This window comes from Myotis nattereri (genome assembly GCF_964212035.1).
Source record: "Myotis nattereri genome assembly, chromosome: 9".
Classification (NCBI taxonomy): domain Eukaryota; kingdom Metazoa; phylum Chordata; class Mammalia; order Chiroptera; family Vespertilionidae; genus Myotis; species Myotis nattereri.
Window position 1 is genome coordinate 46,957,662 of NC_138084.1, and position 20,270 is coordinate 46,977,931.

At 43.7% G+C, this 20,270-nt stretch overlaps 1 protein-coding gene across 3 annotated transcripts in view; it reads right to left on the reverse strand.

The window, feature by feature from the left end:
- Nucleotides 1-5,241: 5,241 nt before the first annotated feature.
- Nucleotides 5,242-20,270, reverse strand: part of INTS4 (integrator complex subunit 4) — a 90,946-nt gene continuing 75,917 nt past the window's right edge. Inside the window, exons 19-25 of one of the 3 annotated variants that reach the window (XM_081100096.1) lie at nt 18,399-18,428; nt 16,394-16,435; nt 15,677-15,736; nt 14,030-14,189; nt 13,671-13,814; nt 9,926-10,046; nt 5,242-6,088 (exon numbers count right to left, since the gene is read on the reverse strand). In XM_081100096.1, the coding sequence (XP_080956222.1) occupies nt 5,910-6,088; nt 9,926-10,046; nt 13,671-13,814; nt 14,030-14,189; nt 15,677-15,736; nt 16,394-16,435; nt 18,399-18,428 (736 nt within the window). In that variant the 3' untranslated portion in view covers nt 5,242-5,909. The remainder of the gene's footprint in view (nt 6,089-9,925; nt 10,047-13,670; nt 13,815-14,029; nt 14,190-15,676; nt 15,737-16,393; nt 16,436-18,398; nt 18,429-20,270) is intronic. The other 2 variants (XM_081100097.1, XM_081100098.1) reach the window with 2 other exon arrangements.

The following is a 20,270-nucleotide window of genomic DNA, read 5'->3' on the forward strand; positions in this document are numbered from 1 at the left end:
CATTTTTCTTTCCTTTTTTTGGTCAAATATAAGGTGAGAGCTCCGGTGCGTGCTGAATTAGGCGTGGGTGTAATCAGTGTCCTGAGTGAGCTGTCTCCACATTAAAGAGAACTTAATACCAATTCTTCTAAAGACACAGAAGATCTGGAAGTGAGGCTATTAAACCGTATATAAACCTGCTAATAGCTCCCACTGCTGAATCTGCTCTTCATGGTCAGTGCTGGAAATGTGCCGAACCTGGAGAGGAGCTCTTTCCTTAGTCCTTGTCTTCATTATTAAACACTTTCATTCAATCTGTAGGTTGCACAGCCCTCACTGCTCACATTTAATTTCTTCATGCTTGAGTGGTTTCTAAGAGAAATCTACCAAGTGCTAGGTGTGTATCTTTCTTCCCCATAATTCTGGTTTGCTGAAGTCAATCGTGTCAAAGCCAAATAGAAAATCCTTTCAGAAACTTGAATCTCAGGCCTGGCTTTTGCAGGTATGCCATCGTTAAGTTTGCTCTGGATTCTTACATTCATTCATTCTTTCCTTGCCTGGTATGTGCCAGGAGCTGTGCTGGGGATATAACATAGACATCCTTACTGTCCAGGTACTCACATACTAGTTGGAAGAAACAGACATATAAATACACAGCAATGATGCAGAAGGTGCAAACTGGCACAAATCTATCTGGAGAAGTGTTTTGTTTGTCGCAGAGTAATTTTAACATTTGCTTTAGTAACCAAGATTTTTTAAGTTAGGTTTTTACATGAAAATACAGACTTTGGCTTTTCTGGAAGATCTGATACCACCAGGCCCACACTTAAAAACAACTGAGTGGCCGAGACCGGTTTGGCGCAGTGGATAGAGCATCGGCCTGCGGACTGAGGGGTCCCGGGTTCGATTCCGGTCAAGGGCATGTACCTGGGTTGCGGGCATATCCCCAGTGGGGGATGTGCAGGAGGCAGCTGGTCGATGTTTCTCTCTCATCGATGTTTCTAACTCTCTATCTCTCTCCCTTCCTCTCTGTAAAAAATCAATAAAATATATAAAAAAAAAAAAAACAAAAAACAAACAACTGAGTGGTGCTGAATAGTAACTGCCCCTCGGATTCTTCAGTCTCTATTCCCTTCCGTTACACCTCTAGACTCATTTACCCCCACTTCCCTCCTTGGGGGCCTGTTATGAACATAAAATAAATATGACTGAAGAATGTACAGGTGGGAAAAATGAAGCAATCCACCAGGCCCACAGGAAACACAGAGGTTCTAGAATGAAGCTCAGCCCTGAAAAATGAGAGGAAAGGAACTGCAGGAGACAGTCTGAAGAACACAATCCAGGGCTCAGCAGGTCAAAGGTCTGAGAAGAGAGAAAGCATGGTGGGTGCTGGAAATAACTGCCAGTAATTACAGCTGGAGAAGTACGGAGAAATGTCGAGACCTAACCCTCGACCTAACACTCACCCTCACACTAACCCTAACCCTAACCACCCTAACCCTAACCCTAACCCTAAAACCCTAACACTAACCCTAACCCTGCCCTGACCGGTATGGCTCAGTGGCTAGAGCGTCGGCCTGCGGACTCAAGGGTCCCAGGTTCAATTCCGGTCAAGGGCATGTACCTTAGTTGCAGGCACATCTCCAGTAGGGGGTGTGCAGGAGGCAGCTGATCGATGTTTCTCTCTCATCAATGTTTCTAACTCCTTATCCCCCCCCCTTCCTCTCTGTAAAAAATCAATAAAATATATTTTTAAAAAAACCCTAACCCTAACCCGAACCCTAATCCTAAAAACCTAACCCGAACCCTAAAACCATAACCCTAACCTAATCCTAACCACCGTAACCCTAACCCTAACCACCCTAAACCTAACTCTAACCACCCTAACCCTAACCACCCTAACCCTAATGCTAACCACCCTAACCCTAACCCTAAAACCCTAACCCCAACCCTAAAACCCTAACCCAAAATCCCTAACCCTAAACCTAACCCCAACCCCAAAACCCTAACCCTAAAACAACCCTACCCCTACCCCTACCAACCCTACCCCTACCCTTATCAACCCTACCCCCAGCAACCCTAACCCTAACCCTAAAACCCTAACCCCAACCCCAACCCTAACCCTAACCCTAACCCAGGGCTCAGCAGATCAAAGGTCTGAGGTGAGAGAAAGCATGGTGGGCGCTGGAAACAACTGCCGGTAATTACATCTAGAGAAGTACAGAGAAATGTCTGGACCTAACCCTGACCCTAACCCTAAAACCCTAACCCTAAAACCCTAACCCTAACCCTAAACCCTAACCCTAACCCTGGGAGGATGTGGCTGGAGAAGATAGAAGGGCCTGAAGATCCTTCAAAGATAGTTTAGACCAGGGGTGGGCAAACTTTTTGACTCGAGGGCCACAATGGGTTCTTAAACTGGATGGAGGGCCGGAACAAAAGCATGGATGGAATGTTTGTGTGAACTAATATAAATTCAAAGCAAACATCATTACATAAAAGGGTACGGTCTTTTTTTTCAATAGTTTTATTCATTTCAAACGGGCCGGATCCGGCCCGCGGGCCGTAGTTTGCCCACGGCTGGTTTAGACTTTATGCTGGGACCAGAGGTGATCCACTTAAAGGGTTTTAAGCAGAGGAATGGTGTGATGACGTCTGGGTTTTAGAAAGATTACTTTGACAGCTGTGTGAAGAATGGGCTGGAGGGGGTAAGATTTGTGACAAGATCATTAAAGCCAATGCTACCTTTTAGGAGAGATGCTGATGGCCTGCATCAGGATAGAAATAGTAAGTATAATGAGAAGGAGATTGAATCGATCTACATTTCCAGAATAGACTCTAAGGGACTTGACAACTATTTTTTCTAGGAGGGGTGAGGAAGGAGTCCAAAGGGACACACGGGTTTCTGGCTTTGACTGCCAGGTGCAGTGCAGACTGCTGGCAAAGACAGAATAGATGAAAACCAGAGTGGACCCAAATCAGGAGGCCTGGGTTTCGGCCTCGGCTTCAGCACTAACTCAGTCTCTCTGGGTTTGCACTTCATTGTAAAATGAAGGCACCACACCAGTGATCTTTATGCTCCCTTCCTGTCTTTGTGGTGTGCCATTATTTCACTTCAGTGAGAAAGTGTGAAACCAGATGCAGAAATATCAAGATTCTCATTTCATAGAACCTGAGAATTCAGGGTAAAAGGAATTTAAAAGTTTGAGCCCAACCTTTCATATATTTGAATTCCTTCGGAACAAACCTGTCAGGAGCTTGTTCATCCTCTGCTTGAACACATCAGCATGGAGAATTCCTTATCTCCTAGTGCAGCCCATTCAATATTTACAGTTTTAAAACATCCTGATACTAAGCCAAAATCTCCCCCTCAGAATAGCTCCATCTTTGGTGAAAAAAATACTATATTTTGTTTTTTTAAGACCTAAAATCAAGTCCTGGCTTTGCCGTTTAGGAGAAAGGCATTACCTCAAAGCCTCAGTTTCCCCACCTGTAAGAGGATTTTTATAAAAGTACTATATCTGAAAAGAATCCAACATATTCTTCCCTTCAAAGGCTTTCTATAGCTATGGCATAAGGGGCTCCGTCAGCAGCCATGGGCCTTATGTTGCTGTCCATGCTCCAATCCACGATCCTCATTAGATGCCTGTGTCAGGGCCATGGTATTATTCAGCCTGGCGTCACGCTTCATTTTATCTCCAAGGCATGCACTCTCTTCAGGGCATCGATTGTAGTCACACAAGAGCCTGCTGATGGCACGTCCTTGAGATGTACAAAACAGGCGAGCACACTAGGAAGTCAGCTCCTTGGAGATGATCTTTCTCCCTCCAGACCGTCTATAATGATTATGACCTCCTGGAGCCAGACAGCCTGGGTTCAGAGTCCAGCTCTGTCCTTTACTAGCTGTGTAACCTCTGCAGTTATTTACTTCTCTGAACTTCAATTGCTTAATCAAATGAAGAGAATAGTACCTGCTTCATAGGGTGGTTGTGAGGGTTAAATGAGTTAACTCATATACAGGCTTAAACCCTACCGGGCACACATTAAAGTGCATTAAACCAGCCCTGGCCGATGTGGCTCAGTTGATTGGAGCTTGTCCTGTGCATCGAAAGGTCATGGATTCCATTCCTGGTCAGGCCATATACCTAGATTGTGGGTTCGTTCCCCAGTTGGGGTGCATACAGGAGGCAACTGATCGACGTTTTTCTCTCACATTGATGTTTCTCTCGTTCTCCCTTCCTCTCTCTAAAATCAATTAAAAAATTTTCAAATAAATACATAAATAAAATAGTACATTAAACCAAAAGTCAATCATGCCTGAATTCAAATGCTAACTCTACTTCTGATCTTGCCATTATTTTAATTAGATTTCCAAGTACCAAATACGATCAAGACTGGTCACATATTCAGATTCTATCAAGCATTATTAACACACTGTTTGCGGGTAGTTTTTATCGCGCGCTAACAGGTGGTGCGGGCCATTTTTGCTAAATTTTTGCGCAAATGGCAACATTCAGTAAAATTATGATAACTTTAGTTTTACATATTTTTTTCAATGAAACTTTTTGTGATGTACTATAAAATGTATACTGAATTATTTTTCTTAGAATCGCACTGAATGTGTGGTGAGGCAGAAAATTGTGTGAAGGGATGACTACGCAGTTGAATAGATTACCGTTATACCTGGAAGTACATACATAAGTCACCATTGTATGTGTTAGAGACCCAAATTTTGTCCTTTGGAATTCGTATATCTGCATGTTAGCATCCCTTTAGAGCAATAAAAAAGTATAAAAATAAACGTATTTATACGTTACCCGCATTCTACCGCTAGTCTATAAAAAACGTATTAACCCGTGCTCTACTACCAGTCAATGTAAAATGTATAAAGAAGTTTCCCGCATACAATGTGTTAATTAATCCCATCTAGTAATCCTTAAGGTATCATTATCTGTATTTCACAGATTAGGAAACGGGAATCGAGGGCTGAGGATTTGAAGGCTCTTGTACTTCCCCTGTGGTGGTGCAGCTCAGGTCTTTGGAATCAAGTGGGATCTGAATGAATAAAGCTTTACTAGTTACTGTAGTTTTCCTACCAGTGACTTAACCTCTTAAGTGTCACCTGGCTGTTGTGAGGATTATATGACAGGTAAAGAACATGGTACAGGCCCTTACCCATTAACTTCTCTGGAGGACTTACTGTTCTTACACCCAACTGCACCTTTAACTCACATGCAATTCCAACACTGGAGTCATCAGAGATGTACTGGGAAGTGGCTTTATTTCTTATGCTGCATCCTGCTTTCCCATGATCCCATTTCTCTTCTAAAATACAGTCCTTTTATTTTATTTTGGGTCTAAGGATAATGGCAGACAAGATCAAGAATCCCCTTCAAGGATGGAAATGATTCATTGTTCAGCTGTTCATTCAGTCCTTGGCCCAGCTATTGCCTGTGTTATGGAAGGAGCCTCTCAGGCAGATAATGATGTTGAAGGCCATTCAGGAACTGTCTATGGTGAAAAAGTACAGCTGTGGAAGCTGCTCTGGAGTTGGCCCCGCAGACTATTGCTTTAAGAAAAAAGATTATGACTCATAACTGGTTCTTTGGAGGTGGCTAGAAAATTGGATCTTTGTTTCACACCTGAGGAATAGAAGCATATGGAGAAAATGTTGAACCTAAACCACACAAATTTCTTTAAGGTCCAGTTGGGTGGTTTCTCAACTTTATTATAGGGAGGGATGGGGGTGAGTAGGAAGGGTTTTGTTTTCTTAATGCAAAATAATTTATCTGTGTCTGATACCAGGTGAGACCCTAAGGGTCACTTGTTTCTCCTTATGCCAATACGCCATTTCCAGGTGAAGTCCTCCTGGCTCTGGCTCACTCTGATCCCGAAGAAGGGCCTTCAAGGCTATAAAGACTGCTTGTGACTCAGCGCCTTGTGGGCTTGGGCATTATGTAAACTTTTACAGGCTTGCTGAAGGGGATGGTGCCCTCAATGCTGGTTTCCGCCTGGGCCGATATCTCGCCCCCCTCCATCCAGGGGGATTTTGGAATGCGCGAGTTGGAGTTGTAGGCCAACAGCAGCCTCACTTCCACCTGGCATGGTTCTGGAATAAAAGACACAAGAAATCTTCTATGACTGGGCATGGCTAGAACTAGGGTGAAATGTCATATAAAAGCAACATCAAAGATGGAAGCAGTAGGGTTTCAAGAACACTTCTTCATCTGTCCACATCCCTCCCTTCCCTCCACCAAACAAACACTTTCCCAGCCTACATCCTGTGAGGCTGACCCTCAGCCTGCTTCTTTGCCACCACCTTCTGCTCAGGCCTCTGTAGGCTCCCACCACAGCTGCTGAGGATCAGAGCAAGCTACAAAGCTTCCGTAGAGGGCTTCCAGCCTCCAGACAGAGGCCCACAAGGGCGCATGTGGCCGATTCTCATGCCCAGATAACCAAGCTCTTCCTGCGCAGCTGACCTCAGGCCGCAGGGCTGCGTGCACGGCACACTCTACTGTATCAGTAGAGAGGAGGCCTCTGTTAGGCAATGGTTCTGACAAAAACCATTCTCCCCATGAATAGGAACATGTTTTAGGGACCTAGAGTCATTTCATTAAACCTTCTGTCCTTTATGATGTGACACTCCGATACTGAACTGGTGCATGCAGGTGGAAGGCCCCAGTGAAAGACCTCCCTCAAGTTGCTGACCATTTGGCTGAGGAGACAGAGACAGCTGCACAGAGCACAGTACATGCTCTAATAGAGTCTGTAAGAAGCGCTGGGCAGGGAGCCCAGGACTGCTCTGTGCTAAGCACATAACCTCAAGAATTCTCACCCTGCCACACCATGAAATAAACTGTCATAATCCCAAAAAAGTTCTAAGGCTCTGAGAGGTTATAAGTGACTGCCCATACCCACACCTGGTCTGGGCAGTGACAGAATTTGGGCCCAGCTCAAACACTGAAGCAATTAATGTTTCTACTACCATGTGGCTTCAATAAAGAAGGGGGAGAGGATTTCACAAAAACGTAAGGGCAAGTTCAAAGGCTAGGAACAGCATGGGCTTGGGATGTCTTTCTTAATTTTATATCTGGAGCAGAAAGTACAAGTGTTAGAGATGAGCCGAGGCTCAGAAGTTCATTTGGCAGGAATGACGGCTGGATGGATCTAAATGAACAGGGCAGAAGTCCCCGGACTTCTCAATGCCCCCCAAAACTCTTCCTAAGTTCTCCCTGGAAATGAAAGCAGAGACTGAACTGCCATCTTCCAGGAAAGGTTTACAGGCAGCCAGAGCAACCTCGCCAAGCCCAGAGAGCAGCACCTGAGCATCACCACTGACCAGCGTTCATGTGGTGAGACACGCCCACATAATTATACCAGCCTTGAGTGTATCTGATGAAACCAGCATTACTCTCTGGTACCAGACCCAGTATCAGCTCCCCACTATGCTTTCCTCTTTTGTCCCAGATGGCTGTTGCCAACCACTGACCAGAACCCAGCGCTGGCTCACAGCACTTTCAAGAGCCAAACCCTGATAAGGTCAGAGGACAAACTCCACCTGGTCATTATGCCTTCGCTTAAGACTAGGGTAAGAATGACAATTCAAGTCACTGCCATCAGAAGAAAGGGAAAGGAGAGAAAAGAAGAGGGAGGAGACTGGGAGAAAGAGACAAAAGATCATCTGTGACAAATCATGCCACCTACTTGTCATGTTCTGGAAGAATATCTCTCTTATGAGGTATCATTCTTACTCCCATCTTAGAGATAAGTAAGATAGAGAGGTAAAATAACTTGCTCAGGGTCACACAGCAAGGGAGAGGATTTGGAACCTGGTCTATGTGACTCAAAGCTTCTGACCTGGGAGCACCCTGCCTCCCAGAGGTCAGGCCACTTGTAGGGAGCTGTGAGGGACTGGGCGGAAGAGCTCCCTACCAACACCAGAGCCCATCTCCTGGATTAGAAGAAGGATGCAGAGGTACATTCAGAATGTTTCACCTTAGTGTCCCAGGTCAGGAGCATGGAATAGTAGAAACAAATAAGGGATTTGGGAGTTAGGAAATCTGAGTGGGAGCTCAGTACCACCATGGACTAGCTAAGTGGGCCTCCATTTATACACTCATAAAATGAAGAATAGAATACTAATTACCCCCAGAAAGTTGTTCTAAGGACTCAATGAATTTTAAGTGCACATTTAAAATGCTATATTCAATTTTCATTATTTGTTGAGCACCTATTATGTTAGGTATTAAGGACATAGGATATAGAAGTATTGAGGATACAGATGTAAAAACAATTAAGTTCTCTGCTCTAGAGGAACCTACATTCTAATTGGAGAGAAAGGCAGTAAAAAAATGAGAAAACATCTAACATTAGTAAGTGCCACTCAGAGAATTATAAAAGATTTATAATAGTGATTGGGTAGCAAACTCTCAGAGAAAGTAAGTGATCCTAGATGAGTTATAATTCTTCGGGCTCAAGGTACCCGGATTGTAGTCCTGGTTCAGACGATGACTTGCTATATGATCAGGGGCAGGTAAGTAGGCCCCCCAGGACCTTTCAAGCTCCTTTCAGCTCTAGCATGTTGTGATATGCACCTCAAGCCATGGACTTTCCATGACAAGGCTGTCCCACAGCCTTTTCCCCACATCTAGAATCTGTTCATCAGAAGGGATTAGAATAAGCAATTCTACTTTCCTGTGGGGCTAGAGGTTTGGCAACTAGTACAGAAACATTCCAGGCAGCAAGGTTATGGAATGAGGGATGCTTAGGGAGGCAGGTCCTGGGTGAAAGCATTGCTGGATGCTCCCTCAGGACTAGTGCCAGGCCCAGGGTCACCAGTCCCCCAAGGGGGCTGCCCTGACATTCAACAGCATTTCTTCTTTGTTGAAAACTTTATAAAGTCACCTATAACTAACACTTACAACCTAATACCCCTGATAGAGGGAAACCATTAATAATGGCATTCAATAGTTACTGATGTGTTTGTTTGTTTATTTATTTATTTATTTATTTATTATTTTACTGATGTATTTTAAAATACAGTGAAAGAAAATCCCAGAAAGCATCTAATTTCTAAAATAAACCAAACTTGGTGGCATTAAACACTTTCTCCAGCAACGGCCATGCTTCTGAACCATCTTGAATGATTTAGGAAATAGCAGTGAAGCCAGTTCTCCCCCCCATTTTAGGTTCTGTTGACCAAGTCTCCTTTTCAAGTTTCCAAAGCAATGCTTGAAATGTCATGTCTTTGCACTTGTGTTCTCCCATTTTATTCTTACGAAGTAAAAAACAAACAAACTATGCAAACTCCCTGTCTTTTCACAAGTTATCGAAGCTCTCTTCAGCTGCTGTAAGGGAGGGTAAAGCATGCCTACATCACATCATTTATTTTGTGTTACCCCACAAACCAGCCGATGTAGGAGGGGAGGACAGGAACTGCTGTCATTTTACTTGTTTTGGGGGAATGAACTGAATTGTTCAGATATAAAAAGAGAATGAATTTAAATGTCTGGTAAGAAATACAAAACTGTTTAATTTCCAGACAAAGCAATCTCAGAACTAACTAGTAGACTGGGAATTACCATCTTCATTGGAAAGGTGAGGAAATATTCAGAAGGGAGAGTGGCTCGTCCAAGGTTATGCAGTAAGTTAGTGGCAGAGTTAGGACAGGAATATAAGTCTCCTGGCATCCAGCCCAGGGCTCTTTCCATGAGACGCCATTCTACTGTAACCTGTATATCATCTGACAAAATCCTGTGCCTCTTGCAATCAAAGCAATGCAGCAAGTTAGTCTAGATGTACCCGGTTCAAGATGTTAAGCTCCCTAAGAAATCAAGTACAACTCTCAGCAGGCCTGATTCGACCATGTGAAAACTCAGATGCCTAAGGGTGGGTGTGATCCCCAGGAGCATATTTTCCTGCCCACGCTGGCCCACCGACTCCTCACCTGTCCAGGCAGTGTGGGAGAGATACACCTGAGTGATGAGCCGGTGCCGCCCTGGGCCAGGATTCCGGAAGTCTGCAGGCTTGGGGTGGATCATCTGAGCCTGGCCATCTGGATATAAGACCTACAAGGTAACAGAAATGAGAAAAAGAGGCAGAAAGAGCCATGAGCTTTTAAGAAAATTGCTGGTGACATCTGCTGTGAACCCCATAACAAGAGGAAAAGAGAGATGACAAGAGCCCTTACAAAAGACTGCTCCTTGAACACAGGGCCACACTGCTGACATCTTTAGAGCCGCAGCCCCAGCACAAAGCAGTGTTTGGTAATGTGTCCTGAATCCATGGTGAACAAGTAAGAGGAATAAAGTGTCTCTCATAAGGTGTCTTAGATAGGGAAAATATTAATCCTAGTGATAGGAAAAGCCTTCCCAGGAGCCCACCAGGATGACTCTCTCCCTCCTGCCTCTGAGTCATTTTGTGGCCCAGCAGCCGTGACCATCCACCAAGCATTAAGAGTAATTTTGTAGCTGTATTCTCTTCACGAGATTACAAGTAGTTTGTCTGTCCCTTTCTACAGAGACAGTGCTAATGAAGGGACGGCTCTAATCACTGGCCAGTTTTTCAAATCTTACAAACTGCCAGCGTTCTTTCCTCAGCATCTCAGGGGGCCCCACAGCTGTCTGTGGAAAGGGCCTATTACACTGCACAGCGTACACGGGAACTAAATGAACAAATGAAGCTTATCCTGGAACCACATAGGACTGACACTACGTAAATATACTGACAGGCAAAGTAGGGAACTGCATGGGTCTTTCAATTTGAAACTAGGAGATGTGTCTCAGCTCCTGCCCCATAACCTCATTTCATATCTTCATAGATCTTAGCTCCCCTTTGTACCCTTCTTCTTAAAGCTTCTACTTACTACTATATCTCCCGGCCCCAAATCTATTACAGAAAAAAGATGCAGGTATCCCAGCTTCCTGATTCTTTGTATCTTTAAGGACAATACATGTGCTTAATTTTTTTTTGGAATTTTTGTAAGATTTTTATTTGCACCAAACTGAAAATTGTTGGGAAGCAATATCTCAAATGCTCCCTGGATTTCATTTTTTAAGGAGGGACAGGGAGGGCTGAAACAGTAATGAACATGGAAAGAGAATGATAAAGGTAGCAGAATTTCACAGAGTTCTCAGCAAATCTGCCCGGGGTGAAAGGCCCTGACCATTCTGTGAAATGGCCACTGGAAGCCTTCATTCATTGCTCCCAAGGGCAGCTTATAAATCTGTGGCCCAAGTAGGTCAAGGGAAGAAAATGGCCACAATGAATTATATGCTGAATTTCAGAAAACCTAAAAAAATAAAAAAAATCACACCTCCTCTATCATAAGGTGTAATCTAGTAGGCCTGAACTGGGCTCACCGAAGTGTGACTGAATGACGTTCCTGCACATTCTGCTTTAAAGAACTGATATACACGATTTTAAATGAGAATATAATCGTGACATAATCTCAGTTGTGTTCACTACTACATCCCCAGCACCCAAGCTCTGTCCAGAACAGGAGCACTGTTCAGGCCCGATGGCTGGACCGGACAGCACTCTGCAATCAGCAGAGCCGCCTCATGACCAGGCAGTGTTTCCCATCTCCCCGACTGCAGAGTTTGGCCATGCGTGTAATGGAGCTGCTCTGGAAGGGGTTTTCCAGTGCAGATGACCCTTAAGTGTCTTTCTACAATCTCATTCATGCTGAGTTGGTCAGTGAACATTTTTTCAGGAACAATGTGAAACCGTGTATGTTAGAATCACCTATGAGCTCAAAAACAAACAAAATCTGGTACCCATGGGACCTACTCTTAGTATTCTGATTTAACCGGTGTAGACTGAGGCCTGTACACCAGCACTTCTTAATGGTTTCTGAATAATTCTAAAGTGCAGCTAGGGGGCCCTGGTTGTGTAGCTCAGCGTCGCCCCGATACACCAAGGTTGAGGGTTCAACTGCCAGTCAGGGCACACACAAGTATCAACCAACGAATGCATTAATAAGGGGAACAACAAATCGATGTTTCGCTCTCTTCTTTCCAGTCTCTCTCTCAAATCAATAAATAAATGAAAAATAAAAATAATTTTAAAGTACAGCTAGGGTGAAAACCACTAATGTGTGTGTGTGTTAGGGGATTCAAGGGGGGTAACCATAAAATAAAAAACCAACTGCAACACGACTTCACAGCCAGCTCAGAATTAGTTCTCTGAAGTTCTCGTGATTTATAATAATTCCTGTGGGGACGCTAGAAGTTTTTTTCCTCTACTGACACCAGAAGCAAATATCATCTCCTGATTCATCCTTAGCTCTTCCCTGCCTGCTCCAGGCTGTTTTTCTGTCCTGATTACAGCTGCTGTGCTTGTATCCCTATTTTTCTTCATATCCCTCCTGTCCAGGATTCCTCCTTTTGCCCTTATCCTTTGCTCTTATTCATCCTTTCAGACCTTACATCTCCACAAAGCCTTTTTTTCCTCAGCCTCCACCACACTCTCCAAATTAAGAGCCTCTCCAGAATATTTTCCAAAAAATTTTTTAAGTATATTGCAAATTTTTATACGTCAAAAATTGAATAACCCTGTAGGGGAGGAAAAGTAATTTTCTCTCTATACTTCTAGGTTCTTGGCTAGAACCATTTGTCTGTCTATCCTTGAAACTGAGCATCCTGAAGGCAGGAATACTGACATGATTACCTTTGCAACACTAACACTTAGCATGTACAATAGAGTAAACATTATGCATGGAAAGAAGGAAGAATGGATGGATGGATAAATGGGTACTGCTTTTATGGGGCTTAATTGCAGACTGTCTAAACTGATTAGTACCTATAATACATCTCTCATGTCTCTAATATATCTATCTCTAACTTGGAAAAGAATACTCCCTACGACTGCTTTTTTCCCACCTACAAGTTTTGTTCGCCAAGCTGACCCACCCGACAGCTGAAAAGAACTTTGTTGTAGCTTGCCTGAAGCCCTGAAAAGATCAAGTCTTATCCTCACCTAGTAAGAATAGAAAAGGCCCTGTCATTTAGTGAATCCTTAGTGGGCACCAGGGGCTTTGTATGCATCATCTCATTTCAATGTCAGCTATTCCTGTCTGTTAGCTGTGGAAGCACTTAAGGTAACTTGCACCAGACCACACTCAAAAGTAAGTTGGGATTCAAGCCCAGGTCCTTTTCCAAAAAGACCCCTCTCTTCTTTCTCCCCAGTTTCCATCCTCAGGTAGAGATGAAAGTGGTGCTAAAGTTTTTTTTTTTTTTAATATATTTTTAGCCCTAGCTGGTTTGGCTCAGTCAATAGAGCATCTGAAGGGTCCCGAGCTCAATTCAGGTCAAGGGCACATGCCCGGGTTGCGGGTTTGATCCCTAATAGGGGGTGTGCAGGAGGTAGCCAATTGATGATTCTCTCTCATGGTTGATGTTTCTATCGCTCTCTCCCTATTGTGCTCAGAGGGGAAGGGAGAGGGAGAGAGAGATAGAAACATCAATGATGAGAGAGAATCATTGATTGGCCGCTTCCTGCAGGCCCCTCAGTGGGGATCAAGCCTAAAACTCAGACATGTGCCCTGACTGGGAATCAAACCTGTGACCTCCTGGTTCACAAGTCAACATTCAACCACTGAGCCACACAGGCCAGGCAAGGGGGCTGCTAAAGTTAAATGCTTTGTCACAAACTCAGTATAGAAGCTCTATGGGAACCAAACACTGACAGACCTGGACCTTCACAGTGCTCTGAGGATCCTGCACATGTTCCAGAGTTGCATCAACATCCAGGGCCACCACTAACCCAGATGTAAACCGCAAAGGGTTGTCTGACTCGCCTGCTGGCTCAATAATGGTGGCTGAGGCTTTGTGAATCTGTAAACAAGAAGAAAATATGATTCTAAAGTCAGGTCATCCCTGGTAACAAAAAAGATCCTTGCTTTTCTGTCTCCTTATGTAATGGGTGGGCATGTGGGAGCCAATCAGAAGAAAGGCCCTAGCCCCGTGGCTCCAAACATGAAAGCTCCTCAAGGTGAGCGCCTCTGGCTGGCTGGCCCGACGGTGCCTGGAGGGCTAAGACAGACCCGGACCTGCTCTGGAAGCGGGAGGTGCAGGAAGGCACTCTGCCGCAGCATGGTCTGTAGAATTTTGACCACTTCTGCAGGTTTGGATGTTATGAGTCGGGGCATAAGGTCAAGAAGTTTGTCCACAAAGCTGTCTTGCAAGTGGGGCAAATCAGCGATGAAACACCTGGAGGAACAAACAGAAGCAAATGACTATGTATTCATTTTGCCACAGGCTGAGCCCCAAATATCTGCCAAGCCCCAAAAGTAATGAACTGGAGGAGCTCATGGTTCCTGACTGAGACAGCCAGCTAATTATGCCCTCCTGACATGGTCCTCATAACAGCCTCATTTATGAATAACCCATTATATGCCAAGTATACTCCTAAGTATTTTATATTATCTTACTTAATTTTCCCAGCAATCCTGTGCACTGTTAGAATTATTTTTTGGTGTTATAGATTTATTAATTAATTTAATAAATATGTCTTTAGGATTTATCAAATGCCAAGTACCATTCTAGACACTGGGGACATAACAGTGAGTGAAAGGGAAAAAAAGGACTATCTTAATGAGCTTTATATTCAAGCGGTAGGAACACTCAGACTCAGAGGATATTTCACTGAGGCTTAAAAAAGGTAATTAACTTATTCCAAGCTTTGACCGATTCTACAGTACTTATGCCTTTTGGAAGGATTAGTAAAAAAAATAAAAAAAATAAAAATCACTGAGGAGTTGACATCAGTATAGGGACTCACAGACTAAATTAAGAAAAATTTACAGCTCTAAACAGATGAGGAACTTTAGCAATTTAGAAGTTGTCACCTTTCCAAAAAGCTCTTCAACCCAACTGTGCAAGAACAGACTACCTTAGACAACCTAAAACCAAGAGGCATGAACTTAGTTCAGATTTGAAGGTAAAATCTTGGAGAGCTGAGTTTGACTTCATTTGCTAGACAACAGCACCTATGGGTGAAGGGTGGTATTGCAACCCAGCCCTATAGGAAGCTATCATCACCCAAATGAAAAAGAATTGGAAAGTTCAATCATATAAACCTCAGGTCTAGTAAAGTTCATGGTGGTAGGGATAAGGGATGGCAGAATGAACCATCAGATTTAATGGAGTGCTTTCAAATCCTATAAATGCCTCCCTCCTGGTATTATATTGCCAGCACACCACAGGTTTGGTCACTAACTGGACTCCCAACTCATCTACTGCATCTGTTTTAACTGATTAGTATCATACAGAACTGAGAAAACTATTCTCCAAAATAAAAGTTATTTTTATTTTGGAATAAGTTTTTGTAGATTATAGAGAAATATGTAAGTGTAAACACTGATTTAAGAACAGACAAGTTGTGACTTTTCAACAAGAGTTTGTGAATTTTCCCACATAAACTTGTCTTTTTATGGTCCAGCTGAGTGCTGAATTCAAATGATTCTGGATGTTTTTATTATTCTAATATTGTATGTTTAGGTTTGAAGCTATGGTTAAAGAGGTTTATATACCACTGAAGAAAATACACTAATGAGAGTACACTGGCACAGATAATAATAGGTTGACTACATGGGCTAAACCAAGAATTCTGGCTTGTGATCGCTCTTATCACTCTATAAATGATATTCTCTGCATAACTAAGATTTAATTAACTAGAAGAGAAGGAATATACTTACCTCTGAAAAAAATCCACTTCCTGTAAAAACTTTTCACACATCCCAAATAGGAGGTCAACTCTGGATAAAAGAAAAAAAAAGTTATTTGCTTGTGAAATGTATGAACCGAGGAGTGGGGACCAAAGTCCAAGAATCCTGAGCCTACATGAAAGGAGAATGAGCATATTACACTATAAAAATTTACCTCTAGGAGAATACAGGACTGCTAATGGACCTAGGGGGAAATATATGCCAGGATCCCAAGACCCGACTAACACACTGCAGTGTCCATTAGGCTCAATGACGTTCAAAATCAAAGACTCTCAGAGGCCACCCTTGGCACCAGAATCACTAAGAATATAGCAAAGGAGTACAGCTTGCAGGCAGTGTAGTGTCATGGTCCTCCTCTGTGGGAGTCCTTGCAGCAGTACACTCAGCAGCCCACAGAGCTGTCAGGGAGCTGTGACTCTGAAGCTGCCAGGTTGAGTGCAAAATGAGATCTATATCAGGCAAGTGTGGAGACCATCCTGGCTTAGAAGCATCATGTTCCATAGGTGCTAACAACCCATACACTATGGAACCCATAGGCATTCCTTCCAGGGTCCCCACAAGGGATATGCTCCATTACAAGAATCGCTGTACTAAATGGAGCCCAAAGCTATGGGGTCTGCATCATTAGAGTTCCTTCTAGTCTACATGCAATTTTCTGAGAGATCATTTTTACCATAACATTGTTACCTAGGAATATAGTTGACACTACCAGGTTTCCAGGGAACAGACCTAGAAAGTTAACCAAAGGTCAAATTCTCGTGCAGTAGGGGAAAAGGTTTTGTTAGTCTTTCTACTAAATGTAAGTTCCATGATGTTTCCTGACATAAGCAGTTATTCAATAAATATTTGTTGAATGAATGAATGAATGAATGAGAAATGGCAAATGGAAACTTACTCTACAAGCAACATTTATTTAAATTGTTTCCTAAACAGGTAGCACTTGAAACCTTCTTAAATCTGATGAACTACCAGAGTGGAACTGAAATTGATAGGTTAACCCACCAAAGACCTCCAGGTGTGAGGGCTAGATGGCAGAATTCTAGCTAAGCAGGGGCTTGAAAAGAAAACAATTTGGCCAAGCAGTGCCATTTTCTGGCTTACTTCTAGAGAACCAGCTGGAAGAGCTTCCAAGCAATAAAATACAAAAAGGTTTGGAAATTTTCCCCAAAACAGACAGGTAGCTTCACCTACATGCTACATAAGGTAAGCATCACCCTAGCTGGTTTGGTTCAGTGAATAGACTGTTGGCCGGAGGACTGAAAGGTCCTGGGTTTGATTCAGGTCAAGGGCACATACCTCAGTTGCAGACTCAATCCCCAGCCCTGGTCAGGGTAGGTGCAGGAAGCAACCAATCGATGTGCCTCTTTCTCTGTCCCTATCTCTCCCTTCCACTCTCTCTAAAAAGTCAATGGAAAAATATCCTTGAGTGAGAATTAACAAAAATAAAATAAAGTGGGCATCTACCACTAAGAATATTGAAAAGAAACACATACCAAGACATATCCTGGTGAAAAATTCTGAACTCCTACTTTTTCCTTGATGTGAGAAAGGAAAGCAGTGGAAGAGTGAGGCCCATTCAGGGAAATCGAGCATTGATCTACAACTGTTGGGAAAGCCTACACCAATTATCAACTTAGACTAGTCTAGACTTTCATGTATAAGTATGCAAAGACAATGGAAAATTATTATATGTTATGAGGATGATTAGGAGCTGTAAAGGAGACCAAGCAGACCTCAACGAGATGAAAACACAGAAAGCTTTAAAAAAATTGAATAAGTAACCATCGTGAGATTTAAGAGATCTGAAGGTGTACTGCATTAATAAAGAGAAATTGCTACAAAAAAGGCAGAGAGAATAAAGCACACTTGCAAATAACCAGTACAGCAGTTCTCCTTATCCACATTTTTATTTTCTACAGTTTCAATTGCCTGTGGTCAACAGTGGTCTGAAAATATTAAATGGAAAATTCCAAAAATAAATGATTCATAAATGTCAAAATGCACACCAGTCTGGGCAGCATGAAGAAACCTCACACCATCTCACCAGGGGCATGAATCATCCCTTTGTCAAGCATACTCACACTGTATATGCTATGCACCCATTTGCCACTTAGTGGCCATCTCAGTTATCAGAGCAACTGCTAAGCATCGTATAGTGCTTGTGTTCAAGTAATTTTTATTTTATTTAAGTGACCCCAAAGCATAAGAGCAGTGATGTTGCAATTCAAATATGTCAAAAAGAAGCTGTAGAGTGTTTCTTTTAAGCGAAAAGGAATGTATGTATAGAAGAAAACATAATGTATATAAGGTTCAATACTATCTACAGTTTCAGGCATCCACTGGGGGTCCTAGATCTTATCCCCTGCAGATAAGGGAGGACTACTGCAATAATGAAACCAACAATAAGAGAATACTAGAAGGAAAAATGATGAAAACTGAAATGGTAAATTAAAGAAGTATAGTGAGGAATTTACTCAGAATATAAAGTAGAAAAGCAAACAAAAAATATGGAAGAAAGATAAAATATAGGAAAACAGATCCAGAAGATACAACATCCAGTATGAGGCTGGATTGGATGGAAGAAGCAGTAATTAAAGAAATAATGGAGCGGGGGAAAACCTGAGCTAAAAACAGAGTTGAGACTTCAAAGTCCCAATAAAGGTCAGTACGAATATTGAAAAGAAACACATACCGAGACATATCCTGGTGAAATTTCTGAATTCTAAAGAGAAAAAGAAAAGTTTATAGCTTAGAGACAGGAAAATTAAGCTGCCTACAAAGGAAAGAGAGCCAGACTCACATTAGACATCCTGGCTGGCACATTAAATACTAAAAGGCAACAAGCAATATTTAGAGTTCTGAAAGAATTCCATCCTATATAATAAAAGGGTAACATGCAAATTGACCCTAAAGGTAGAATGACTGGGAATGACCGGTCACTATGACGTGCACTGACCACCAGGGGGCAGACGCTCAATGCAGGAACTGTCCCCTGGTGGTCAGTGTGCTCCCATAGGGGGAGCTCCGCTCAGCCACAAGCCAGGCTGACGGCTGCGAACACAGCGGCGGTGGCAGGAGCCTCTCCCGCCTCTTCCACAGTGCTAAGAATGTCTGACTGCAGCTTAGGCTCGTTCCCCGTGGGGAGCAGGCCTAAGCCATCAGTCAGACATCCCCTGAGGGCTCCTGGACTGAGAGAGGGCGCAGGCTGGGTTGAGGGACCCCCCGAATTTTCATGCACCAGGCCTCTAATTTATACTAGTATATAAGAGCAAAGAAAGGCAGTTTCAGACATGCAACATCTCACTGAGTATACTACTTACATACTTAATCTGAAAAACACTACTAGAAAATGTGTTCCAGTCAAATAAATAATGAATGAGAACAAGAAATTTAAAAAGTCAAATGTGGTACAAAAAGAACAGCGGAGGGCAAACTGGGGCAAATAATTTGGATAATGTATGTATAAAAATTAATGCATATTTAAAAAAAGCGTTCTTAAAAAAAAAGGGTTCTTAAAATAAGAGCTGTATTACTTTATCTACATAATAAAAGCCTAAGTGACCGACAGCGGAACGAGCAATCGCTATGATGTGCACTGACCACCAGGGGGCAGATGCTCAATGCAGGAGCTGCCCCCTGGTGGTCAGTGTGCTCCCACAGGGGGAGTGCCGCTCAGCCAGAACCCAGGCTCTTGACTGAAAAGTGCAGTGGCGGTGGTGGGAGCCTCTCCCACCTCCGCGGCAGTGCTAAGGAGCAGCAAGCCGGTGGGTGAGAAGGAGCAGCAAGCAGGCAGGTGGAAGGAGTGAGGGGTCCTAGACTGTGAGAGGGATGTCCAACTGCCGGATTAAGCCCACTGCCCCAGGGTAGTGGGCCTAAGCCAGCAGGAAAACATCCCCCCAAAGGGTCCTAAACTGCAAGAGGGTGCAGGCTGGGCAGAGGGACCCCCCCCACCATGCATGAATTTTGTGCACCAGGCCTCTAGTCCTATCTAATAAAGAAAGAATATGCTAATTGACCCTCACACCATCACAAAGATGGCGGCGCCCACAGCCAATAGGGAGGGAATATGCTAATTGACTGCCCTGCCCTCAAAGATGGAGACACCCACAGCCAATAAGGAGGGCATATGCTAATTGACTGCCCCGCCCTCAAAGATGGCGGCATCCACAGCCACAAGATGGCAGTGCCCTGTCCCCTCAGTACCCCAGCTGCCCAGGGCAAACCCGAGGTGCAGGCACACCTTGGATGGTGGCTGCCCAACTGACCAGGACCGCCTGAGGCTCAGGTAACCAGGGCCAGCCAAGCCTTGCGCTGCCGGCAGTGGCAGGAGCAGAGGTGTGATGGGAGCATCGCCTTCCCCAATCGACGGGTCGCCTCCTGCCCCTGAAGGCTCCCAGACTGTGAGAGGGGGCAGGCCGAGGAAGGGACCCCGCCCTCCATCCAGTGCATGAATTTTCATGCACTGGGCCTCTAGTCCTATCTAATAATAGACAAACATGGTAATTAACCGTACCTCCAACACGCTTCCCACCGGCTAATCAGGGCGATATGCAAATTAACTGCC